This window comes from Chrysochloris asiatica, unplaced genomic scaffold (assembly GCF_000296735.1).
Source record: "Chrysochloris asiatica unplaced genomic scaffold, ChrAsi1.0 scaffold00034, whole genome shotgun sequence".
Taxonomy (NCBI): Eukaryota; Metazoa; Chordata; class Mammalia; order Afrosoricida; family Chrysochloridae; genus Chrysochloris; species Chrysochloris asiatica.
In genome coordinates, this window is record NW_006408552.1 from 5,602,415 (window position 1) to 5,629,611 (window position 27,197).

Consider the following 27,197-nt stretch of genomic DNA (forward strand, 5'->3'; position numbering starts at 1 on the left):
ATACATAATCACACACACACACACATGCTGTTAAGTGCTGTTGCATCGGTTCCGACTCCACAACCCTAGGCACAGCAGAACGAAACACTGCCCCGCCCTGTGCCATCCTCACAGTTGTTACGTCTGAGCCCATTGCTGCGGCCACTGTGTCTGTCCATCTCATTGGGGTGTCCTGTTTCTCTGAGCCTCCACACACACATACACACACACACACACAGCTGTATAATGCTCATGTAGATTGTGTCATTTACAAGAGGGTTTCAAACCGTTTGTGGGAAAATTCCGTTTGTGGGAAAATTCCATTATAATTCCATTTCTCCACTTTTGAAGTCGCTTCACATATGCTGTTTTATACCTTTGAGGCTTTCTACTCCCGTAAGGATTTACACCCTCGGAAACCCTGTTCAGGGTCACTATGGGTCGGAACCGACTCGACGGCACTTAACAACAACAACAACAAAGAAACAGTAGTGGGTGTTGCCAGAAGAAAATGCTTTTATTTTCTTTACAAATTCCCCTGGCAGTAAGTGGCGGGTGGAGATTTCTTTCATATAAGTGTAAGCATGGTTTGTGGTGTGGTGTGGTGGACGTGGAGTGGGGACCCGGGGGGCCTGGTTCAAGCTCTGTCACTACTACCCTATGGGCCTGGGGAAGTGCCTTCCCATCTCTGACTTGCTTTTCTTCTTGCATAAAAATGTGGGGGTCATACAGTGTGCCTTTCAGCGTTAGAAATGCCACCACCCTGAGTCCACGTGATGTGATTTGAAGACAGAAAGCAGACGCGCTGTGTGTTTTCAGGTCGGGGGTATGAGTATGTTTTGGAGCCCTCGCCTGTCCCGTTACCTCTGGACAGACCTCAGGAGACACGGGTGTTGCAGGTGTCCTGCGGCCGAGCACACTCTCTCATCCTGACCGACGCTGAAGGAGGTGACTGGTCTAGCCAAGGGTGATGGAGGGGTGGGCCCATTTGATTGAGTCATCCATCTCATGAATGCACCTGTGGGGTTACTCAGGAGGGGCACTGCACAGAACTGGATGGTTCTTGTCACTGAAGAGTGGCAGAACACAGAAGGCAGCCTTACCTCTCGGCCCTGCAGCCCCAGAGCCGTGCCCTCCCCTCAAGAAACCGTGTGCTAACGTTTCTCCCACGTGGCGTGGGGCTTCCAGAGTCCAGGCCCCTGGGGAACATGGCCTCTTTCCAAACAAAGGGCTGCTTTCCGGGAAAGGCCAACTTCAAGGCATTGTCCAGATTTCGTTTTCTAGCGAAGTGTACTCTGTGGGCAGAGGCAAAGGGGGCTTGAGGGGACGTAGATATGAGCAGGGAATGGAGTGCTGAGGCCTGCCTCGGGGGGTACTAGGCCTTGGGGCAGAATGAGTGGTCAGAATGGGAGGATGGGAGGTCTGCCACAGAGACCAGGGCTGTGAGAGAAGGACGTTGGGTGGCAGTTATGGTACCTTCCCAGTATTGACGTTCTAGGGCTGCGTGAAGTTTCAGAATTGAGCTCACCAGCTGTCTGTCTGTGTTCTTTAGTCTTCAGCATGGGGAACAACTCCTACGGGCAGTGTGGAAGGAAGGTGGTTGAAGATGAGGTTTACAGGTGAGTTCTAAGAGGACTTCCTTCATTCTCTGTGGTTCCCAGTGAGCCTCAAGGAAACACAGGGTTCCCCACGTTGTTTCATTTCACGCCATGCTCCACACATGAGCTTGATGTGAGGGGAGGGCAGCGAGAGCTAGTTGTATGAGGACAGGGCATATTTGAATTAATAGGCATTTAAAAATGAATTATTAATTTTTTGTCAATTTGATTAACTTAAAAACTCATTTCAGTCCTATTGATTTTCATTTAAAATAAGTCAAGAAAATTCCCTCTACTTCCTCATACTGGTGGGTCTAACTACCACTCTCAGCCCTGTAAAACCACCTAAAGATTTTGTTGGAGGTGCTCTGGTGGCACCGTGGGTTAGGCGTTGGTGGCTTGAACCCACCAGCCAAGGCTGGCTGTTCCCGTGAAGACTTGCTGCCTTGGAAACCCTGTGGAGCAGTTCTTTCTGCTTCCTCTCAGTGTCAGGCCTAACTCTCTGGTTTATGTTTGACCCGGAAACTTTCCCCATGTTGCCACAAGGGATGGAGAAGTGGGGATGAGAGCCAACTGGGTAGGGGGCCCAGGATGGCACCGTGCTTACTGTCTCCTGCTTTTCCCCAAATTGCTTCCGGTCACAGTGAAAGTCATAGAGTCCACCACCTACAGGACTTCGAAGGACAGGTGGTCCAGGTAAGAGAGCCGCTTCTCCTGCCCCCCCCCCCACCCCCAACCAGGGGATGCCGAATCTTGATAGGTGGGTGGGGCCACGGCAGTCCAGCTAGGGGGTGTTTCTGAATGGGGCAGTTATTTCAGTTAACACGATAGACCAGAATTCATGCACGATACAAGGGGTACAAAATGGAGTAAGACTTCAGGGAGCTGGCCCTCACAGGAGAGAGACGGGCCGAGGCCCATTAGCATATTAGTGCTGTGTTTGTTGCAGACCAGCTTCTGGTCCCCACCTTATTCCCGTATGCCTGGCATGTGGCCGCAACTTGGAGTACATGCTGATTCCATGAACGACTGTATACAGAAGGTGCTATGGGAGCGCCCAGAGGGGAAGCTGCCTGTTGGCCAGAAAAGCCATATGGAGATGATGATGGGAAGAAGGACTGGCTTGAGCCTGGAGGCTGTCACCTGCCTCAGGTGGTCTGCTGCGGGGCTGGGATGAGGGCGGCAGGTGGAGTGTGGGCAGTGTAGGTGGAGTGTGGACAGTGCAGGGTCTCCTATGCCGTGTGAAGGAGCTGGAGGTTAGCCTTCATCTTCTAGACAGTCGGGGGCTGTCAGAGGTTCTAAGCAGGGCCAGTGACCACCACTTCATGATCTGATCAGAGAGCTAACCTTGGCCAGCATGTGGGGCATTGGTGGGAAGGATGAAGGCTAGTTGGGAGTCATGGAGAAGGGGCTGGTGGAGAGATGTATCAGAGAAGAACGGATCGGATGCAGGCTTGATAGATGGGCAGGGAGTGAGCTAGGAGGATCCGAGTGAGACGTCAGTAGGCAAACCTGTGGTCACAGAGTGTGGCGCGTCTTCCTCAGGCTTCCCAGTGCTCTGTGTATGGTCCACACTCCCTGCTCCTGCTTTTAACTCGGGCAAATGAGCAGATTCATGAGGTTGCCGTGTGTGCTGACCACTTCACACGGCTCCCTGCACAATGGTGTGCAGTAAAGGCATGCTAGGAACGAGGTCTGCAGAGAACAGTGCAGAGGGGCAGGTACAGCCTTGGGGTGGGGGCAGCCTTGAAGGATGGGAGGATAGAGACAGAACTTTGGAGAAGAATTTTAACACTGAAGGGGTAAGAGGCAGGTAGAGAGGTAGACTAGAGACCTGGGGTCAAGAAAGGTGTGTGGTTTGTCAGAGGTGGAGTGGGATGGGGAGCTCTTGGATTTCCTCCTTGGCACACCGGGCGCTGTAGCAAGGGCAGTGTCAATGGGTGGACACTGGGCACTATAGCCAGGGCGGTTTCAATGGGTGGACACCGGGCACTGTAGCCAAGGCGGTTCAATGGGTGGACACCAGGCACTGTAGCCAGGGCGGTTTCAATGGGTGGACACTGGGCACTGTAGCCAGGGCGGTTTCAATGGGTGGACACCGGGCACTGTAGCCAGGGTGGTTTCAATGGGTGTACACCGGGCACTGTAGCCAGGGCGGTTTCCGTGGGTGGACGATGGAAGCTAAGCTGGGGCGGCTGGAGGAAGAGTAAGATGAGGAGGTGGTGCCGGGCAACATCTTGGACCTTACCTTCCCTGCCCAGGCTCAGTTTCTGGGGTGCCTAAATCGATGTCCGTGGTCTGTGGGACCCACTGACCGGGACATGGATTCTCAGTTTTTTCTCACTGCTGTTCACCCGGCAGGTTGCCTGCGGTCAGGACCACAGTCTGTTCCTCACAGATAAAGGAGAAGTCTATTCTTGTGGCTGGGGCGCGGATGGGCAGACAGGTGAGGGACTGTCACCTGTTTGGCTTTGTGTGAGTCACGTGGCTGTGGGCTGCAGGCCTTTACGGGTTAGGTCCCACCTTTCTGCATTTGGTTCTTAGTGCCCATAGTCACTTCCCAGGGTTCCAGCCCGGCCTCACCCTTGCTCCCTTGGAAATGAGATACTAACTTCACAAAGGAATTCCGATCCTTTCTCTCAGCTGACAGAAAACTGGGCCTTTCAGAGAAGATACAAATGCAGCTGTTATGCCCAGAGTTCAGGGTCCCCAAAGACCACCCAGGAGCCATGCACCGATGTAAATACATAAGGGTTGTTTATTCAAGCTCGAGCCAGGTCTCTAACCTTATCTGATTGAGCGGAATAGGGAAAGCGCTGAACCTTTTGTCTGCAGGGTTTTTATAGAGTTTTTAAACAGCTCAGGTTTCTCAGCTTTACAATCTTTGGATTGGTTAACAATTGGCAAACTATGAGATGTTACAGTTTAATTGGTCAGGACTGGTGGTCTTTGTTCTTAGGCTAGGGTAAAGGAAAACATCTGGCCTCTGGTCTTGAGCTACCTGGCTATATATTATTTTCTTGGAGCTAGAGGACGTGCTAAAGCTTATATACGAAATGGATTCTCCTCTTTGGTCCTACACAGCCTGAAAGGAGCTGACTTGAGAAGCATGTGGCTAAGGAGGGTGGAGTGAGGGGCGTTATTACAGTTTTGATGTTTACCTGACTGAAGGGCAGGCCTGTAAGTGTGACCTGAGGGTTTAGAAAAGCATCTTCATAATCCCACCACCACGTCACATTGCCTTTGTTCCTTGTCCTGTGTTCTCTGCCAGCCCTGCTGCTTTGTTTACCTCTTTCTATGGCTGCAGCCCCACTGCCATCAGGTCAAACCCTGTCTAGGGTGTCGGAGGCTGTAACCTTTATAGGAACAGGAAGCCTCCTCTTTCTCCCATGCAGCAGCAGATGGGATTGAACCATCGACTTTGCCGTTGCAGTCCAGCGCTTATCCTGTAGCGCCACTAAGGCTCCTTAATAGCCTGGGTGCAGCTTTATATGCTTGCTCTATCATTTAAGCTTACAGAAAATGCTTTCTCATGTGGCTGCAATTTTCAGAAATAGCTTTTCATATTTGTGTGATTTGGCATTAAGTTAATGTACCATAAGTTCCCCCGCAATCAGGAGGCTTGTATTTTTTTGTTTTTTGGAGGCCTGGAGACCCTACATTGGTCCTATGTTTTTGCATATGCATCTTTTTCTCTCATTGAGATCATTTCCCTAGGCTAAATTCCCAGGAATGGGTCAAAGGATTGAATGTTTGTATTGTTCTTAGAATGTACCACTAACTGATTTCCAATTGCTTTGCCACCTTAGCAATGTAGAGAAGCCACGAGTCATAGCAGTGTTGTTGTTGTGGACTGCAGTCTAGTCGGTGGTGGCTCATAGCAATCCTGTGTAGGGCTTGAACCGCCAGCCTTGTAGTCCAGTGCTTGCTCTACAGCACCGCACCAGGACTTCATAGCAATGTGAGCGTGCTCATTAACAATGTCTGCCAGATGTAAATAAACATGGGCATTTCAGCCATAAGTAGAGGTTTGAAGCTTCTCTTTATTTTAAAATATCGGTGGAGGTAGTTTAAAACAATTTTTGTTCAGGTTTTAATCATGTATAAAAGATGCTGATAGTTCTGAGAGCTCTGAAAGGCTTCGGTGGAAAGTGAATGTCCCACTGGCTGAGGAGAGCCTCAGTGAGCAGTTTCTCGGGCGTCATTGCAGAAACTTATTTCTCACTCCTTGTGTCTCTGCTGGCATCACTGCCCTTGTCTCTGTGCCCTCTAAGACCTTCCCCTCCTCCAGTCAGTTGCTGGGCACATCACCGTTCTTCGTGCACAGGACCTTTACACATGCCCTTCCCTTAGTCCTTATGCTCTTCCTCCCTCTGCTTTTCCTTGGCTTGGGTGTTCTCTCCTCACTGAAGGCTCCCCTGGCAGCTTCTATCTCAGCATCCTGTGCCTTTCTATTACATATGACCTGGCAACATTTTCAATGACTCACTTAAAACCCTTTTTCAGCCTTAATATTTGGTGACGCAGTAGTTAAAGTGCTCACCTGCTAAGCGGTAGGTCAGTAGTTTAAACCCACCAGCCACTCCACCGGAGAAAGATGAGGCATTCTGCTTCGGTTAAGATTTGCAGTCTTGGAAATCCTTCAGGGCAGCTCTACTCTCTGTTACAGGGCTACTCTGAGTCCAAAGCAGCTCCACAGCCAAAGAATTAATATTTGACCTGTGTAAAAGATGCATAAAAATAAATTATGGCCAGAGCAAAGAAAAATGAACACAAAAATCTCAAAGAATGAATTAGTCCAAAGGACAGATGGACCACAAAAACCTCAGCCTGTTGAAACACTTACTATTGAAGATCAAAGAATATAGCTTTCACTAGGGTTTACAACTCAGTGTAAAGAAAACAGAAATCCTCAAAACTGAACTAGTAAATAACATCATGATAAATGGAGAAAAGACGTAAGTTGTTAAGGATTTTATTTTCATTGACTCCACAATCAGTGCTTACGGGAGCAGCAATCAAGAAATCAAACGACGTATTTGCACTGAGTAAATCTGCAAAAATTCCCTTTAGAATGTTAAAGAGCAAAGCTGTCACTTTGAAGATTAAGGTGTATCAGAACCAATCACATTTTTAATCCAGTAAGGAACACTGGGGAAGAATTGATGCATTTGAATTATGATATTGGCAAAGACTATTGAAAGTCCCATGGACTCCCAGAAGAATACACACATGTGTTTTGCCAGAGGTGCAGCCAGAATACTCCTTAGAAGGAAGGATGGCGATGAGACTCGGGCTCACGTACTTTGAACACATTATCAGGAGGGACCAATTTCGTTGGTAAAGTAGATGGACAGTGAAAAAGAGGAAGTCCCAGTGGGTTGACACAGGGACAGGACCAGTCGGCATAGAGGTCATCCTTGTGAGCATGGTGCAGGATTGAGCCTGTCTTGTTCTGTTATGCACAAGGTCACTATGAGTCGGAGCCATCCTGATAGCACCTAACAGCTAGATTACATGTAGTCTTCTGTGACTTGCTTTAAACTCAATGTTATGTTTCTTCAGATTCATCTATGTTGTATGTATCATGTATGTTCACTCATATTTACATCTGTGAGCATGTGATACTCCATCATGACACTGCAAGGTTTATCCGTTTTTCTGTTGATAGACATTTAAATGGTCAACAAGGTTTTGCTATACAAGCAGGGACCATCTGTATATGTCCACCGGTATGTATTTACATACACATGTTCGAGAGTTTCCCTAATGAAGAGTCCCAGAATGGAATTGCTTGGATATAGGATATTCAATAAATATCCTAATGGGGAAAAGATTGAAGTGGTCAAAGACTTCATTTTGCTTGGATCCACAATCAGTGCTCATGGAAGCAGCAGTCAAGAAATCAAATAGCATACTGCATTGGGTAAATCTTCTGCAAAAGATCTGTTTAAATGGCTACCCAAAATGTGACAGGGGCGGGGCTACAAAGGCAAGAAGTGACTGGCTTACAAGCTTTCAAGAGGGAACCTAGATCCAGAGGGCCTGGAGGAAGGTAGAATCTCCAGTGAGTAATATCCAATCTGACTAGGCGGGGCTGATGAAATGAAATGCAGATGAGTCCCTTGTGATACAATAGTGAATAATTGTTATCAGGAGTGATTGTGAGGGTTGGCGATGTAAAGGTAGACGTTTTATAACAAGGAGGGGAGTGATTAACTTTCCAGTCTAGGAGCAGAGGTCCCTAGGACCATCAGTGGAGAAGAGCGGAGAGCGGGACCCTACCCAGAGAAGCAGTGATGCCTGAGATGGAGGCAGAGACGATGACGTGGAGCGATGGAGCGGCTAGGGACTTTAGATCCAGAGAGGGAGAGGGGCTGTGTGCTGAAGACTGGGAGGGTGTGGGGGGCAGGCTTACAGAGTTGCAGGTTGGTTGATGATGCATGGAGGGGATTGTAACCATGGCAATGAAACGATGTACGATAGAATGAATTTAAAACTAATGTTCTCCCATGTAGACTATCACATAATTCACAATAAAACATAAAAAAAAAAAAAAAAACTGTTCAAAGTCTTCAAGAGCAAAGATGTCACTTTGAGGACTAAGGTGCACCTGACCCAAGCCAGGTATTTTTAGTCACCTCATATGCATGTGAAAGTTAGTGAATAAGGAAGACCATAAAAGAATAGATACATTTGCATTACGATGTTGAAGAAGAATTTTCAAAGTACCTGAAGGAAGGATGGCGATGAGACTCGGGCTCACGTACTTTGAACACATTATCAGGAGGGACCAATTTCGTTGGTAAAGTAGATGGACAGTGAAAAAGAGGAAGTCCCAGTGGGTTGACACAGGGGCAGGACCAGTCGGCTTAGAGGTCATCCTTGTGAGCATGGTGCTCTAGAATGCTCCTCAGAAGCAAGAATGGCCAGACTTTGTCTCTCATACTTTGGACGGATCGTCAGGAGGAAGGAGTCCCTGGAGAAGGAAATCATGTTTGGTAAAGTGGAGGTGTCAGCAAAAAGGAGGAAGATCCGCAAGGATGGTGTAGGATCGGGCAGTGTTTTGTTCTGATGTGTCCTTTGAGTTGCAGCTAACAACAACAAGGGATATGCATGTATATTCCAATTATTATTTTCCAAAGTAGTTGTAGCAAGTGACCCTCATGGCAGCCATCTCCTGTCTATGGCTTGGTATATTGTCCGCTTAAAAAGTTTTACCTGTCTGGTGGGTGTGAAATAGCATCTCATGGTTTTAATTTGTAATTTCTCAAATTACTACTGAGAAGGACCATCTTTTTATGTTTATTGGTCAGTCTGAAAATATGTAGTGTCTGTGCCTGTGGGTTTGTCTTTTTTAAATTGAGTTTTGGGAATTCTGTGTTGATTTTATACATGTATATTTTACCAGTTGTAGCATTGTAAGTACCATTTCCCAGTGGTAGTTTTTATTTCTAAATGTTTTCAGTCTGCCTGACCATTTTGGTAATCTCTTGTTCCTGCTTTAGTTGTGCATACAGGAATCCTTTTTTTAGTTGGTGTATCATACTTCCAGCGGCTGAAGTTGTTGGTTCGGTGGATTCTCACTTTTTTCCTCGTGTGTTTGGTAATTTTTGATTGTGAGCTCATGTTTTAGAGAACTGTGTGGAAACTCAAAGGCCTACATTTGCCGTTTTTAACTCCAGAGGGGATGTTGGATTTTGCCTGTTGCTAAGAGGTTTGACCCTGTCTGAGAAACCCGGGCTTCAAGCAGGAGTCTAAGGCTTGGTGTGCAGAGAGTGGCCTCAAAGCAGCGTTGATACTGCCATCTGCCCTTGGGTGTGACCTTCAACTTCCTCACACTACTCTCTCTAAATCACTTTCTGTTATTTTTTGCGGGGGGAGTAGCGGAGTAGGATCGAGGTTTGGTGTAGGCTTTTAGGACTGTCTTTTATTTTCTAGCAAGCCCCCCCAAGCATTAAAAATTGCCTGTTGTCAGTTAGGCAGGCTCTAACAGGTTCGCTGGGAGCGCAGTGGCTCCATGTGATCAACAACAAGGTCCATGGTTCGAACCTACCACCTGCTCCAGGGGAGAAAGATGAGGCTTTCTGCTCCCGCATAGATTGAGAACCTCAGAAATCCTATGTAGGGGTTGTTATGAATTCCAAGGATTTAAAAACTTGGCCAGTCACAAATTCTCCCTTTTTTTTCCCCATGAGGGAAGAGGCAGGAGGACATTCATTGTATGAGCATAAAGAAGAACCAGCCCCAAGTTCATAGTCACTCTTTCTAGGGTGCTGAAAATGGCGCTTGGCACCTAGGCTGTGCTGGTGTTTGCTGAAAGATGAAATCACGTTGACAGTGTTTTCCATTGTGCAGGTCTGGGTCACTATAACATCAGCAGCGTGCCCACCAAGCTAGGTGGAGACCTCGCCGGAGTGAACGTTGTCCAGGTGACCACCTATGGGGATTGTTGCCTGGCCGTGTCTGCAGACGGCGCCATCTTCGGCTGGGGAAACTCTGAGTACCTGCAGCTGGCTTCCGTCACTGAGTCCACACAGGTACGTGGTGCCCTGCGTCATGGGCTGGGGAACCCGGCAGTGGGGAGTGGTGAGGATGTGTATGGATAAGAAGCTCTTCCCCCCAGAGTGAGGCGATCTGGAAGACTGCTCCTCACGTGTTGGGTTCTCGGTGGTCTCGGGGGGACCTAAGAGAGCTTAGGTTCACAGGGCATCATTAGCAGTCCTGAGAGGAGCTAGTTCCAGTGTGAAGCAGTATTTAAGTACATTGGTATGCCCCGTCTTGTTCCAAAAAGAGGTAGGAGACTGTTTCACCCGTATCTCTGATGTCATAGTATACCCTTCACATGTACCAGAAGAACGCGCTCCAAGTCCCAGGACCTCCCTGTGTCTTCTCTCCACCCCCTCCTCCTCACCTAGAGAACAGCTGTCCGTACAGAGGGATGGTTAGCCTTTTATTAAGGAAAACTTCAACTACAGAGAGAACTGTACTCATCACCCAGCTTTAGCAGCAAACATCTCACGGCCAATTCTTACATGGGAGCGTGATTCATACACTCTAAAACGCCCCTTTTAAAGTGTACAACTCAGTGGTTTTTCGAATATTCACAGAAGTGTGCAGCCATCACCATCATGTAATTCCAGAATATTTTCATCACCCCCTTCTTCCCCCCAAAACAACAACAGCAAAAATCCATCATTAGTGGCCAAGCTTCTATCACCTCTAACTCCATCCACTTTTCTGCTGTGGCTTTTATTTTTCTCCCCAGAAAAATAGGTGATTTATTATTCGGCACAAAACACCAGCCAGAGGGAAACCATGGCATGGCTGCCACAGTGCCCAGTGTTTACCCACGTGGACAGTGGGCTGCACCACAGGAGAGGATTCTGGGAGCGTAGTGCCGTGTGACTGCTAAGTCTGTCTGAAGCTGCTGGCACATCTGCCCACCCTGACCTCCCTAGACAGATTGTCCATTACCCTGGAGTGTAAGCAGTTGCATACAGGAATGCCTTGCCCTTTTTGTTTCAAACTCGGGATATCCATAAAACATTTTAGCATGAGTATTTTTTTAAAAAAACACAACATTCCTGCATAACAAGATCCAGGAGGATTTGACAAATAATAGATACAGAAATCTGAACAAGGGCAAATTAGAGGTCAGCTAATGATGAGAAAAAATAATCGTTGTATGCATTCTAGTTCAGTTGCTGCAAGTGGTTGCTGATTTGGCCCTGAGCTCCCTAGTAGCCCAAACAAAGAAGAAAACACAGTCATTTAAATGATTCATTAACATACACAATCAGACCAGAGGAAAAAAGTCTCCTCTGGCCTTCCTGTAGGGGCCGCCAGAGCCAGCGTCCTGTCCTTGTTAGCTGTTGCTATGTTCCAGATATGTCAAAGCTTGGGAACTAACCCCAGCACCCATTTATTATCTCCCTGCTTCTGTGAGTCAGGAATCTGGGTGTGAGTTAGCTGCGTCTTCTGGCTTGGGGGTCTCTCAGAGGCTGCCATCATTTTGATACTCACTTGGTTCAGACCCACTGCTCGATTGACTCGGTGCTTGTTGGCACACATCAGACCCTTGAGGGCTGTTGGGCTGTGGGTCTCGGTTCCGTACTGATTCTTGGCCAAGCTTTCCTTGGTTCTTTTTTTTAAGGTTTTTATTGTGGATTAAGAAAAAATTTACAGGGCAGATCATTACTTTTACATTCAGCAAATCATACACCTTGTTTCATTACAATGATTATAATCACCGCCATGTACCATCAGTTACCAGTGTTTCTCTCTAATCAGGTTCCTTTTTTTTTTATTAAACACTCAGGCATATATAATAATTTATACCACCAAAGGACATGTTCTGCAAGTCCACCTCCTGGCTGCCAGCTCTTAGTCCCTCACTTCCCATGAATCTAGAGTCCTCAGCTGCTCCCTCTTTCCATGTCCCCATCTCTGCTGTTGCTGCTTCACTGAATAAGGTCTCTCATTCCATGTGTGCTCTTCTCCCTTGATAATCTTAGGGTCCTTTGTTTCTGGACTGTTAGATTAACCACTCCCCTGTTTTTGTTACAAAACTTCTACCTTTACAATTGTGACAGTCACAATTAGTCATGATAACAATTGCTCATTATGGAATCATAAGAATCTTATCCGATCTCTTAACCAGACCCATCTAGACAAGATGAAAACTATTCAGTGGGGACTCTTTCTTCTCCTACACACTCTTAAACTACACTCCCTCTTGAAACCTTATAAGCCAGTCACTTCGTGCCTTTATCGCTCCCTCATTTTAAGTAGCCAATTTCTGAGTTGCCCATCTCTATCCATATCAGCTGGATGCTTCACTCTTTTCCTTGGTTCTTTACCAGCTGAGTCTCTCACAAGGTGGCATCCGGCTTTATCCGAGTGAACACATGAGAAGCCCAGAGAGACAGAAGCTGCAGGTTTTTATACTCTCAGCTCAGAAGTGACATCCCTTCACTTTTGCTGGTATCCTGTTCATTTGAAGCAAGTCGCTAGGTCTAGCCCTCACACACAGGGCCATGGATGTCATCTAGGAAGCAGCCTGTCACTGCCATGGATGATGGCCTTCATCTCAGTCTGGCAGCAGTCACAGTGGTAGGTTTCCAGTGCTGTTGATTCGGGCACTCGCCAAGGGCACTGCGTGTGCCAGACCAGAATCCAGTAAAGATGTGTGACCAGCCCAGCTTTGATCGTCTGTCTCCATCGAGGCATGCAGTCGCCCTCTTATCTTTCGGCTGTCTCCATTTGAAAATGACAAATAAAGATTCCTGTGCGTCACTGAAGCATTTGAGAGTCTCTCTTCTCAAGTGATTCCTAAAAGGCAGTCTCGTTGTCACTAGAGATGAACACAGAGATGAGGACGTGGAGAGAGAGAGCAGCTGAGGACTCCAGACTCATGGAAAGAGAAGGGCTGTGTGCTGGCAGCCAGGAGGCAGGCTTGCAGAATGTGCCCTTTGATTATTTAAATGATTATATATTCCTGAGTGTTTTTGTGTACATCAAAAACAAAAAACCAGAGGGAATAGAAGCAAATACTGTTGAATGATAATGCTTGGAGGAGATTATAATCAATAATGAAACGATGAATGTAAAACTGATGTTCCCCCATGTAAACTGTCACTCAATTCACAATAAAAACTTTTTTTTTTTTTTTTTTTAAAAAGAACAGTCTCCTTGTGCTGGACAGCTCGGTTGGCCTTGCTTCACTCTTGGGGCTGCTAACCTTCCGAGAAGAAGAGTGAATTTAGCAGCAAAAACAGACTGTCAAAGGGGAACACATACTTTCCCCCCATGCATCTTGCAGTGTACGTGTGTCTATCCTACCCCGGCCACACTCCTGAGGCCGATTCTACTCTCTGTCCGGGGCCCCACGCCCACCATCTTAGGAGCCTTTTTCTTCCCATGATGTCCACCGCTGCCCCTTTGCTGACTCCTCCCCACTAGTCTTGGGGATTTATCTTCAAGAAAATCTTTTTTCTGGAATCCTATCTCTACCTACTTCTTTTTTTTTTTCTTTTTTTGTAGAAATACAAATAACACAACAGTTGCTATAGACCCATGGAATGGAATGAATGGAGAACCCAGAGTTAAGCATATGCATCTCTGGTCCATTCAGCCTCCACTCTGCCTACCCTCTTTTGCTTCCACTTCTCGACCAGACTTTTAAAGAGCTGCATTTGTGTGCTGACTCATCACCAACTCATTGTCCCATCCGTTCCACTTACCTTCTACCCATATTCATCTGCTGAGTGACTTTTTCTAGGCTTGTTGGTCACTTCCGTGTTGCTATGAATAGTAGTAACGAACCTAGAAAACGTTTGCCGAGCCTCATCTTTCTTGACCTCTCAGCAGCGTTAACATTGACATGTTGGTTGACCATCTTTAAGAAAACACTTCCTTTTGTCCCTGGTCTTCCGTTGCCTGTCTTCCTCCGTGGTCGCTTTTCCTGGCCCTCTTCTTCTGTGAGGTGTTTAAGTGTTGAAGACCCTCTAAGGCTTGGTCTGTACTCTCACTTTAGAAGAGCTTCCCCTCCCCACACCCCTGGCTTCCAGTGTTTTCTTGATGCTGATGGAGCTCTCTAATGGGGTAGTGGTAGTGTTGGACCCAGCACCAAGCTGGTTCCTGCGAGGTGGAGGTCTCCTAAGATGGCAGCCTTGTTTCTGGTACCAGCCGCTCTCCCCAGGGCACTCTCGACTTCTCTGGTAGGTTCGATGCTTCGTTGCTGTGGCTGCACAGAACTGTTACTCACAGTTATGTGGCTTATACAGGAAGTCACATGGGGTCAGAATGAACTTGGAAGTAACTCAGGATGACACAGTTCTTCACTCAGGACAGCATCTCCTCAGGCCCCTGCCCAGGCCTGGCCTCCTCTGCCCTCTCCTCTGCAGGCAGTTGTTAACAGCTCTTTGAGCTCCACTGTTAATTACCCAGAGGTGCCTCACTGCACCAACAAGCCTCCTGTCTGAAGGGCTTGGGCTCTCTTACTCCCTGGGTTGGCAAGCACCTTCAGCTCCTCTGACAGGTGCCCGGAGACCCCCTGCTCTGCCAACTAGCCTCCTTTCTGAAGGTGCTCTGCTCTCCTGCTCAGTGGGTCGACAAGCCCACTGTAGCTGCCCTACTCCACTGGCCAGGAAGCCCACCCACCATCTCACACTGGTCTCTTGGTTCTGCTGCGTCCACTGCAATCTCACAACTCTGTCTCCAGGGTCTAGGAGGGTCTCAGTATGGGGTCCCCAAGTCCAAAGGACATACTCCATTCCAGGCTTTTGTTGCTGGTGATGTCCCCTCAACCTCTTTGGGATGGGTGCTTATGTAGGTAAGTGGCTCAGTCCTTAGTGGGTGGATGTTACACTCTGTTTCCGTAATGAGCAGACCAATCTCATCAGTGGCTCCGTCTGGTCACACAGTAACTGACTTTTTCTGCTGGCAGGCATTGGTCTCTTCCCTGGAGAAAGGTAACTTTTACCAAAAGCTTCACCAGAGGCCCCGGATACCTGTCATCACTCCTCAGGGTTCAATGGGGGAATGCCCCAATACTTTTTCTATTTTCCACAGAACCCAAGTAAAAGGCCACATAAAGAAACGCATGTCACCACGCTTTTAGGCATGTCTAAGTACCACCTGATATCGACACTTGGCTGTCTCCAATTGTTCAACCTCTAATCCAGAATTGAAGCCGTAGTCTTGGCTCCACGTCCATCTGATCTGATGGTGTCTTCAGACCCTTCCTCCCTTCCCTCTGCGTGGACCCCTGACCTCGGCCTGCAGATGCCTTCAGGGTCTGCCCACGCCCTTCTCTCCCCCCCATCTTGTGTGCCTGGTGCCAGCCTGTCCCCTGCGCCTGCCGCTCTCACCTTCTTCACCCCGTGAGTGTGGCATGCCTACCTCACTCTGCACGTGCCAACTTCTCCACTTGGAATGCTCCTCTTTAACCCTTGCCTAGCTAGCGCCTTCCCAGAACCTTCCTCCCCGTGTCCCATGTTCTCAGAGACACCGATACCTTCCTTCATTGCATTTAGCACAGGTGGGATCTTATGTCCTTTGTGGTTGCCATCTGCTTTCTCCGCTAGACTAGCACTCTGTGAGGGCAGGAACCCGGCCTCTCTTACCCACCATTGTGTCCCCAGATCCTAGTTAGGTGTTTGCCCTTCAGAATTTTCTGGTAGTGCGAGTGACTGAACCAGGTCTCATCTGCTTCGTACCTAAAATCAGAATACCCCCAAGTTCACCGTGGTTTGCTTTCCTAGCTGTGAGGATTTCTTGCAGGTGAATGTGCCCCGGTGCCTACCTTTCTCGGGCGTGGGGAAGGTGAAGCAGGCCGCGTGCGCTGGGACCGGCTGTGCTCTACTCAATGGTGAGAAGCTGAAGGTGGACCACACAGCAGGGACAGTCAGTGACCATTGGATTTGCAGGAAGTGGGTGTGGTGCGGGAAGGGCTGTTGCTGTTAAGTGCTGTTGAGTTGGTTCCGACTCATAGTGACCCTGTACAGGGTTTCCAAGGAGCAGATAGTGGGTTTGAACTACTGAGCTTGGTCACTATCTTGCTTGGCTCTGGAGTGGAGAATGAACGACTTAATTCCCTTCCTGTATATAGTCGGGGTCTGTAAGGACCAAACTGATTTTTACCTGATTTTGCCTACCTAGAGACTGCTTGACTAAACTCTAGTCAGGCTCAGGAAAGCATTTTAAATAGACAAGGCCTCAGTTTTTAGTTTCCTCCAGAGACAAGGTCAATCTCCATTCTGTACATTAGCCTGAACACGTCCTCTAGCTCCAAGAAAATGATATATGTATAAATAGCCAGGCAGCTCAAGGCCAGAGGCCAGATGTTTTCCTTTACCCTAGCCTAAGAACAAAGACCACCAGTCCTGACCAATTAAACTATAACATCTCATAGTTTGCCAATTGTTAACCAATCCAAAGATTGTAAAGCTGAGAAACCTGAGCTGTTTGAAAACTCTATAAAAACCCTGCGGACAATGAATTCGGGGCTCTTTCCCTATTCCGAAATGTCGGATTAAGGTTAGAGACCTGGCTCGAGCTTGATTAAACTTCCCTTATGTATTTGCATTGGTACACGGCTCCTGGGTGGTCTTTGGGGACCCTGAATTCTGGGCATAACAGGTCCAGCACTCCAGCGAGGAATCATTTGGGAGATGGGAGAAGAGCCGTAGACTGTATCCGAGAGCGTCTGGCACCACTGATGAGTGTGAAGCCTTTTATACTCACACCCAGGCGACCCTCAGGGTGTGTGGGGGAAGGTTACACTCTTGAGATTGGGCAGTTCCAGCAGTGAGAGTTAGAACGGGGAAAGAGAAGGAGAGAAACGTCTTCTCCATGAAGATCTTTCCATGTGTTCCTGCCAAGCCAGGAGAAAAAACGGCCATGGGCATGGTGGGGCTTTCTGTGGTGCTGTTGGAATTTCTGGTGGGGGCGTGGGCGATACTTGGCTTGAGTGGTCTGACCGTTGTTTTCACTGTCATGTAGGAGAAGGACAAGTTTTTGTCTGGGGTTATGGAATTCTTGGGAAAGGACCAAACCTCGTGGAAACGGCCCTTCCAGAACTGATTCCTCCTACTCTCTTTGGATTGACGGAGTTCAGCCCAGAAATCCAGGTTTCCCGCATCCGATGTGGGCTCAGCCACTTTGCTGCACTGACCAGTAAGTGATGGAGCAGGGACAGCTCCCGAGTGACACTGGTGAAGGGGTCACCTTTTTAGTTCCAGGCCCAAACTGGGCCGCTCTCACCTCTCCCTGCATGTAGTGGTCTGGTGTCAGAGAGAGTGGCTCGTCCGAGCTGTTTGGCTCAGGGTCGTAGAATGTGAGTCCAGAGTTCTTTGTGTTTTGCGCTCGGCTTCTTTGGTTTGTGGTCCGGCTCATGGTTAAGTGATTTTCTTGAGAGGACGCCCATTGTGGTTGGGAGAAGGGGGCCTCTGAGAAAGGCCGGGTGGTGGAGGAAGCCAGCCGAGGTTTGGCGAGTGCACCGTGGGTGATTAGGAAATGAATATGTGGCGCGTAATCCCGTTCCTTGGCCAGCCCAAACCCTGATCCGACGCAGGAGCGAGAGATGACAAGTAGCAGGTTTGCCAAACCAGCCTATGCCTTTAGGAAGCCAGCTCCCAAGTGAGGGGGAGAGAGAATTGACCAGAGAGAAGGCTGCGAGACGAGACGTTTGCCAAATGACAAAGGCAGAAGGTATCCAGTTGCTCCGCTTTCCTCGGTCACATTTCTTATCCCCTGGCTTCAGCTTGCTGCTCTCAGCTGTCCCAAGTCAGATGGTAGGAGTTCATTTCGTTTTGTGGTTCTTGAGTCAGTTAACCACTTTCTTGCCGTTACAAAGTTGTTAAGCCCCGTGGTAAGGAATTGATTTGTTTTGGTGTTTGACCATCTGGGCCTGGACAGTCAGTGTGGGCTGTCCTTGTGTGTGCCCCTGAGGCCTGACTACTGCTCAGTTCTCCGCAGGTTCTGGGGTGTGGGGGTGGGCTGGCAGCTTGTCTCTGTGAAAGGAACAAGCTGTAGCAGCGAAAGCCCCCTACCACACAGCCAGGGTCAGCTGCTTCCAGTCGAAAGCTGTGTTTAGGTCTGGTGAAGGTTTTAAGGCTCTTTTGATACAACAAATAGGAGTTATAACAGACCAATCTTGGGAGTCACAGATCTGTTTTCCAGAAAGTTCGGAGGCGGTCGCTGACTCTGCAAAATCACATACTCTGGAAATCATCAAAGTATTCAATTAAAGTCACCCCCACCCCGAACACCAAACCCACTGCCTCTGAGTTGGTTAGGACTCCATGCTGTGTAGGACTGAGGTGAGCTGCCCAGCTGCCCACGGATTCCTCGTTATGGAAACATCACCTCGTGCCCTCTCGGAGTGGCTGCTGGCTCCATTGCCCGCCTCCGTCTTTGGTTGAGTGGGGTGTTTATTTCTGTCTGCTGTCGTGCCATGTCACTATCTTCCCTCATACTAAAGGACACGCCTGCCTAGGTTCCTTCCCCGCCCCAGACCCACCAGCTGGCCTCTAAGTGCCGCTTACTGCCCCCTCTGTGGAGGGGTGTCAGGGTGCCCGGTGTCCTATGGGGCAGCCTGAGAATGGAATATGTTTCTGTTAAACATTTAAGATCTGAGCTGGAGGGCCATGTGGGGACCAGAAAGAGGCTGTGACAGCTGACCACAGAGAACTGCTGCTGTGGTCAGTCGGGGTCCAGCAGCCTGAGCCTCCAAGGCTTCGCTCCACTGCCCCAGGCTGATGGGAATGAAGGCTGGGCTGTGACCAGACCCCGGGTCCCTTCCTGGAGGCAGGTGTTTCCAGAGCCTAATGGAGACCTGCCCTTGACCATTTCCTTCACAACACTGAGCATCATTTCTGAGTCTGTCCGTATGGGTTCAGTTGTCCTGGTGGCACACTGGGTTACTAACGAAAAAGGTTGCTGGTTCCAGCCTACTGTCCACTCCTCTGGGGAGAGATGAGGCGGCTTCCATAGAGATGTACAATCCCAGAGACCCTGCAGGGTGGTTCTGCCCAGTACTGTAGAGTCAGGATGCGCTGGGACCACCCCGGTGGCATGGAGTCTGGTTGTTTGTTTTTTTTTTTTGGTTTATGTAATGGTTTAGTTGTTTATTTCCACAACTAGATCAAGTCCCACAAGGACAGGGGTCATGGCTGCCAGTCACTGTCCTGTCCCCAGCTCCTGGCACAGATAGACACCCAGTCACCATGTGTCCTGTGGCGAGTGCTCCCCAGATAGCGAGCCCCAAACAAGGATGACAAATGGCCCTACTTTACGCACTACTAAATTAGGGAGTCAGGGGTTACACCAGGGTTTGAGATGACTCAGTGGAGGGGGGTGTTGGGTTGGAGCTCACTGGGCAGGGTGTAGAGGTGAGGGTCGGGCGGGTGGGCTTTGGGCCAGGAGTCCCTGTGGACACAGCGTCAGGCCTTGGGCACTGCTAGTACAAGTGCAGGAGCAGAAACACTTGCCGGGGGACACGTTCAGGAGTTCTGTGGGACTGCTCGTACTTATTCTAAAAAGCATATTCTTAGGAACCGTCCACTTTTCTGATGTGTACTCTGGTCACAGTCCCTGGCCAGCCTGTTTCTCTTTCTTTGCAGACAAAGGAGAACTGTTTGTGTGGGGCAAGAACATTCGGGGCTGTCTGGGAATCGGCCGCCTGGAGGACCAGTATTTCCCATGGAGGGTAAGGCTGAGCTGGGGCAAGACAAGGCTCAAAGCAGCATCCTGTGCCATGACACCTGGCACAGATACCTGCCCTGGAGGCCAAGGACAGGAGCGGCCTAATGCCAGGTGCTCATGGGAGGAGACTGGAGTGAGAGGTGGTAGGGAGGGGCCGAGCCCAAGTGTTCCAGTCCCACTGTCCCTGCCGGCACCATGTTGGTGGGTGTCTGAGGGAACACAAAACAGAGAGATGGGGGCACCTGTGCTTCCAAGACAGAGACACAGGGGCACCCCATCTTAGAGACACAGAGCAGAGATGCAAGGGCACCCCCACATCAGAGACACAGAGCAGAGACATGGGATTACCGCACATGAGAGAGACAGAACAGAGACTTTGGGGTACCCTGCATCAGAGAGCAGCAAGCTTCAGGCCTGGTGTGGTGGCTCCCCAGAAGTAGATTGACAAATTGTGATACAGACACTACATCTGGGGGGCTCCCTCCATGCTCTACCGCAGTGAAGGGGCTTCTGAGGGGAAGGGTACAACTAGACCAAAAGGCTCCTTGCAGAGCTAACAGGAGCTGCTTCTTCCTGACGCTCGATTATCTCAGTGGTGTCTGTTCTGACACCATATGAAATCTATGCACGTGGCAGAACATTTCAAGGATAAGAGAGCTTTTCGGCATAGTTCCTCTCGCAGTCACCCACCTCTCGTTCCCTGTGCTGATGTTGTGTTCCTGAACCACGCCCGTGTGTGTATGTGCAGTGTGTGTGTGTGTGCAGTGTGAGCGCAGAGATCTGGTTTAAAGTTTGGAATTTAATACTTTGCCTTGCAGCTGAGAAAAGTGTGTTTAAATAGCTCTTGTCAAAATGCAAAAGAAATATACGGGGAGGCTTCCAAAAGTTAGTGGAAACTGGAAATGAAAGTCTTCCACAGACGTTTCATAGCCCTGAGGAGCGGCTGGTGCAAGCTGCTGCAGTTGGGGTTTGACAAACAGATCCTGAGTTTATTTTTCGAAGCATTTTGGTAAGTTGGGGCTCCAGGGTGTCCTGACTGTGTCTCCGTTCCCTGACACTGCTGTCACACAAGTGCCAGAGTGTCTGTGGTCTCACCGTTCTGGAGGTGAAAGGCCAAATCAGAGCCCCCTCTCCAGGTCTGAGCAGACCCCACATTCTTTGTCCCCAGCTATCCTCGGGTAGTGTGTGTTCACATGTACCTGTGTCCCATTCTGTAACTCAGACGTGGCTGGGTTTAGGACACCCCACACACACACACACTGATGGGGCCTCAGTGAGCTGATGGGGTGCATTTGACTGCATTCTGTGGGTGGCCCTTGATTGGATGAGCTCACACCCACAGGTGTGGGGTGAGAATGCCAGCACACATTTTGGGAGACACGACTCCATCTGTAAGATTTGTCCTATTGGGCCTTTTCTCCGCTACAGCCTCTTCTGGCTCCCAGAATCAACAGAGGGTGGGAAACCTTCTTTCTGCCAAAATTTATAACATCATTCATGAGCCAGGCAAAATAATCAACTTAAAAAATTAGCCTGCTATTTTTGGCTTAACATTTAATTGACTCACCCATAATGCAAAGCCGTTTGAACTGCAAGGTCGGCAGTTCAAGCTCACCAGCTGCTCCACGAAAACCCTATACAGGGCCGCTATGGGTCGGAACCGACTCGACAGCACTTCACAACAACAATGTGATGACTAATGGTCCAGACTGCAAAGCTGTTTGAACTACAAGCTCACCAGCCGCTCCTCGGAAACCCTAGACAGAGTCACTATGGGTCGGGATCGACTCGATGGCACTTCACAACAACAATGTGATGGCAGAGTCCTCCCTGGTGTGGCACTGTAGGATAAGTGCAGGACCACAAGGTCGGCGGTTCAAACTCACCAGCCGCTCCTTGGAAACCCTACTCTAGGTTGCTATGAATCGAAACCAACTTGACAGTGCTTAGCAACAACAACAATGTGAAGGCTGGAACTCTGGCTCCCCTGTCAGGGGCAGAGCAAATGATTTTGAGGGTCCTATGCAGCCCACCCCTGCTGTACAACCTGCCAGTGGAATCTCCTAGAGAACCAGCTCACAGGGAGACCGCGGACTTGTGAGGAAGGAAGGTTCTTGTGTCAGACTTGGTTTCGGGTAGTTGGGTGCTTGAAGCCAAGTTTCTGATCCTGGAAATACGCTGATGTGGCCGGAGCCGAGTGCACTGGGTGTGGAGTGCAGTAGTGCAGGTCGTGTGAATGTCAAAGGATGTGCATGGCCCTCTCGCTTTCCTCCCATTGCCGTTGAGACCCTGTTGAGGGCTTCCGAGGCTTTAACTCTGTTCTCCCACAGAGTGAGGAACTGGTGGGCTTGAACTGCTAACTGTGCTTATTCTACAGAGCCACCGGTGCCTGCTTTCTCTTTGTAGTTAAGTGCCCTGGTTCCTACTCTGTATGGGGTTTCTGAGGAGCAGCTGGTGGTTTGAACTGCTGTCCTTGTGGTTTTCAGTCCAGTGCCAATCCTATGATGCCACACCAGGACTCCAGATGGACTTGTGTCTGAATAGATGCTTGAGACATGTGGCCGGGGTTTGGGGAGAGGGCGGGGGCAGTAGCTCCCCTGGATGGGATTCCCTATTGTTACATACCATGGAGTGGATTCTGACTCATAGTGACCCTGCACAGGGAGGTGGGCATTTGCCGTAGGGACATGTCACTATGGAGAGAGATGGCCCAAATTGCTTCTGCTCAAACGGGTAAGAGTCACTCAGGCTAAATGTGGCCCTGGCTTTTGGAACAGTTTCCCTGTGCAGTAATGCTGCGAGTACAAAGTGGTTGAGAATAGAAACTCCTTTTAACCTTGACTGGGGCAAAAATAAACCACGACCAGGGGCAGCCTTCTCTTGGCCTTGGTTCAGAAGCTGTTCCCTGAGGGAATCCTCAGAGCCCACCCTCGACCTCCTAGGCCCAATGTCAAGTGGTTGACTCTGTAGGCAAAGGGTTCTGGGTAAGTTCAGGGGCTGCTTAAGAGCAGCTGGTTGGCAGCAGGTGGGGAGCGGGCAAGCAGCACACCTGGGACAGGTAAACACATCCCTCGCTAATGGCCCCAGGAGGTTGCTAAGCATCGAGCTGGGTGCCCTCACCTCAGACCCCAGTGAGTTTTCTGCCCCCATAGCCAGCCCAGAATATGTTTGACATCTTTCAGCGTTGGTGACCCACTGGGACAGCAGTTCTTGTTTGCTTAGTGATTTCTGTAACAGGTTTTGCTGTTTAGAGAGGGCGAGGAGGGGTGGCACTCGGGGTTGCTGGCCACCCACGAGCCCCGTGGCCTTGAGCCAGCACCAGATGGCTCCCCTCCTAAGCTCGATAAACACCACCCACCACCGCCTGCAGGAGTTGCTGCAGACAAGGGGTGGGGGACAGGGTCTGGGCACGGCAGCCCCACAGGAAGCTGTTCTTGTAGGGGGTGGGGTAAGGAGGGAGAGTTAGACTGTGGCTAGGTGTAGGCAGTGCTAAAGACTTTGTTTAGTGTTAGGGTTAGGTTTAGGACTAAGGTTGGTGTTAAGGGTCACTGTTATAGCTAGGGCTCAGAGTTTTTAGGGTTACAGTTAGATTTCATTTTATTAATTTTTTCTGGAAATGTACTTGGTTCCCTCTTCATTTGGAAGTTGTGTAACTTTTTACTTAGTTTTTCTGGTGGTGGTTGGAACGTGATCTCTTGATTCTCTATTTTCAGCTTGATACGGATGTTTTTCTTTAAATAATTCCATATCTGGGTTGAGTTTTGGGTGATATTGTCACGTATTGGGTGATAATGGGTGATATTGTCTTAGGGTGTTGTCTGCTATTGTTGGTTCTCCATCCAAAAACTCCCTTTAGTAGTTTTTGTAAGGTTGGTCTGATGTTTACATATTCTTATCATTTCTGTTGATCTGAAAATGACCTAATTTCGCTGTCATATTTGATGGACAAGTTTGCTAGATATAGGATTCTTGGGTGGCAATATTTTTCTATCAGAGTTTTATATCTGTTATCGCATTGTCTTCTTGCCTGCTTGGTTTCTGCTTAGAAAGTCTTATTAGTTCTTTGTAGGTAACTTTTCATTCTTCCTGAGTTCCTGTCAGGATTCTTGCCTGGTCTTTAATATATCTTGATGTTTTCCTTTTTGAGTCTGCTCTAGTTGAAGTTCAGCTTCTTGAATGGCTATCTATCTGGTCATTTCTAGGTTGTGTTTTGGTCTCTCCCTATTCTGGAATTCTAATCACACGTTAGTTGTTCCTCTTGGATATTTTTGTTCTTTTCCTGATTGTCCCTGTGTTGTTGTTAGGGGCCATCGAGTCGGTTCCCACTCATAATGACCCTGCGCACAACAGAAAGAAACACTGCCCAGTCTTGTGCCAGACTTACCAATCGTTCCTATGCTTGAGCCCATGCCTGCAGCCACTGTGCCAGTCCATCTTGTTGGGCATTTTCCTCTTTTTCGCTGACCCTCAACTTTACCCAGCACGGTATCCTTCTCTAGGGACTGGGCCCTCCTGATAATATGTCCGAAGTATGAGAGATGAAGTCTGGTCATCCTGTTTTCTAAGGAGCACTCTGGCTGCACTTCTTTCAACACAGATTTGCTTGTTTTTCTGGGAGCCCATGGCACTTTTAATATTCTCCTCCAACACCATAACTCAAATGCATTAATTCTTCTATAGTCTTCCTTATTCACTGTCTAACTCTCACATGCATATGAGGTTATTAAAAATACCATGGCTTGGGTCAGGCACACCTTAGTCCTCAAACTGATATCTTTGCTTTTGAACACTTTAAAGATGTCTTATGTAGCAGATTTGCCTAACGCATACGTCATTTGATTTCTTGACTGCTGTCTCCATGAATATTGCTGATTGATCTGAGCAAAATGAAGTCTTTGATAACTTTGATCTTTTTCCATTTATCATGGTGTTATTTTTTGTTGTTGTTGTTATTTATTTATTGGTCCAGTTGTGAGGATTTTTATTTTCTTTACATTGAGTTGCAACCCATATTCAAAGCTGTGCTCGTTGATCTTCATCAGTAAATGTTTTAAGTCCTCTTCACTTTCAGCAAGCAAGGTTGTATCATCTGCATATTGTAGGTTGTTAATGAGTCTTCCTCCAATCCTGATGCCATGTTCTTCAGATAATTCAGCTTCTTGGATTATTTGCTCAGCACACAGATTGAATAAGTATGGGGAAAGGTTATGACCCTGAGCCATACTTCTCCTGATTTGAAACCATTCAGTGCCCCCTTGTTCTGTTCAAATTACTGCCTATTGGGTCTATGTACAGGTTCCACATGAGCACAATTAAGTGTTTTGAAATACCCCTTCTTCACATTGTTATTCGTACCCTTTCATGATCTACACAGTCGAAAGCCTTTGCATAGTCAAGAAAGCACAGGCAGACATCTTTCTGGTAGTCTTTACTTTCAGCCAAGATCCATCTGGTGCCAACAGTGATATAGCCCTAGTTCCATGTCCTCATGTGAATCCATCTTGAACCGCAAGCACTTAGTTCCCTGCCAATGGACTGTTGCAGCCGTTTTTAAATGATCTTTAGCAAAATTTTTACTTGCCTGTGATAATAGATACCAGTGATATTGTCTGATGATTTCTACATTCTGTTGGGTCACCTCACCTTGGAATGGGCACAAATATGGATCTCTTCCAATCAGTTGGCCAGGTAGCTGTCTTCCAAATTTCTTGGCAGAGATGAGTGAGCGCCTCCAGTGCTGCCTCAGTTTCTTGATATCCGTTTGTATTCCATCAAATTCTGGATCCTTGTTCTTTGCCAATTCCTTCAGAGCACCTTGGACTTTTTCATTCAGTACGATTGGCTCTTGAGCATATGCTACCTCTTGAAATGATTGAACATCGACTGTTTCTTTTAATTATAGTGACTGTTGTAGTCCTTCCATGTTTCAATATTTTGCCTTTCAATATTGCAAGTTGAAGCTTAAAATTTTAATTGAGTTCCCTCAGCTTGAGAAATGCTGGGCATGTTCTGTTGGTCTCCTAACTGCAGGTCTTTGCACATTTCATTATAATACTGGATTTTGTCTTCACGAGCTGGCCTTTGAAGTTTCTGTTCAGCTCCTTTACCGCCTCATTTCTTCCATTTGCTTTAAGCATTTCTATGCTGGAGAGCAAGTTTCAGAGTCTCTTCTGACATCCATTTTGGTCTTTTCTTTCTTTCTTGTCTTCTTAATTGTTGGGGACCATAAGACTTACAGGGCTCATAAAACTTTAAGTCTGGGTCTAACCAGACAAAGTCTGCTTATCAACACAGCAGGGAAGGTAGCTTTCCCAAGGTCACCTGATTCACAGTAAAGGACAGACTTGTAACTATGCAAAACAGTAATGACTTGCAGATTTGAAATAAACTTTGTCACTTGCCATCAGCTTGTGTCCCTTGCCTGTTCGTTAATCCTCGCCTCTCCTTCAGGAAACCCACGCAGTGGTCTGAGCAGGTCTCGGACCCCGATACTTAATGACTTTTTGCTGCATTCCTGTATGATGTTCTTGATGTCATCCCACAACTCTTGATTTTCTGTCATTAGTGACATCAAAACTGTAATTGAGATGATCCCTAAATTCAGGTGGGATATGTTCAAGTTCATATTTAGGCACCTGTGGACTTGTTTTCATTTTCTTCAGCTTCAGCCTAAACTTGCACTATGGGTGATTGGTGGTCTGTTCCACAGTCGGCCCTTGGCCTTGTTTGGGCTGGTGATAGGGAGCTTTTCCATCATCTCTTTCCACAGATGTAGTCAGTTTGATTTCAGCAGATTCCATCCTGTGAGAACCATTCTCACCCTCCTTTCCTTAGTGTCCCTCCTCCATGAATGTGAAGTCACTGCCTCTAAAGTGTCCTGTCTCATCTTTCAAGTTGCTGTGGTCAATTTGATACCATCTTGTTGTTAAGTGCTGTGAGTCACTTCTGACTCATAGCGACCCTGTATAGGGTTTCCAAGGAGTGGCTGGTGAGTTTGAACCACTGACCTGATGGTTCAAACTGACCTTGCGGTCCAGCGCATTATTCTGCAGCCCCAGCCCAGGCCTCCATGACCCCATCTAGATAGACCCTAAAGGAGTATAGTGCGCTGGACAGACATTCTTCCCTAGTTAAGCTAATGTGTGATTTTAAGATGACCTCAGGAGAACCTTTGGGTTTAAGGTTTTATTTGAGGACAGTAGTTTCAGGGGTTCATCCAGCCTCCATGACACCACAAAGTCAGGAGTCTATGAGAATTTGAAATTCCCTGCTTCATGCCCCCCTTTTGGTCAATATTCTTGGATGAATCTTGGATTGAAATGTTGGATAATGTTCTGCTGGGCACCATCCAGTTCTGGACTCCAGGAAAAGGAGGCAGTTGTTCAATGGAGGCAGTTAGCCATAGATTCC

The 27,197-nt window shown here is 48.1% G+C and overlaps 1 protein-coding gene across 1 annotated transcript in view; it reads left to right on the forward strand.

Moving 5' to 3' along the window:
* The window catches only part of WBSCR16 (Williams-Beuren syndrome chromosome region 16), a 33,568-nt gene that overhangs the window by 5,559 nt on the left and 812 nt on the right, over positions 1-27,197 (forward strand). Inside the window, exons 3-10 of the mRNA XM_006859844.1 lie at positions 799-927; positions 1,532-1,598; positions 2,222-2,273; positions 3,939-4,023; positions 9,936-10,117; positions 15,864-15,951; positions 17,085-17,258; positions 19,706-19,791. Of these exons, the coding sequence (XP_006859906.1) occupies positions 799-927; positions 1,532-1,598; positions 2,222-2,273; positions 3,939-4,023; positions 9,936-10,117; positions 15,864-15,951; positions 17,085-17,258; positions 19,706-19,791 (863 nt within the window). The remainder of the gene's footprint in view (positions 1-798; positions 928-1,531; positions 1,599-2,221; positions 2,274-3,938; positions 4,024-9,935; positions 10,118-15,863; positions 15,952-17,084; positions 17,259-19,705; positions 19,792-27,197) is intronic.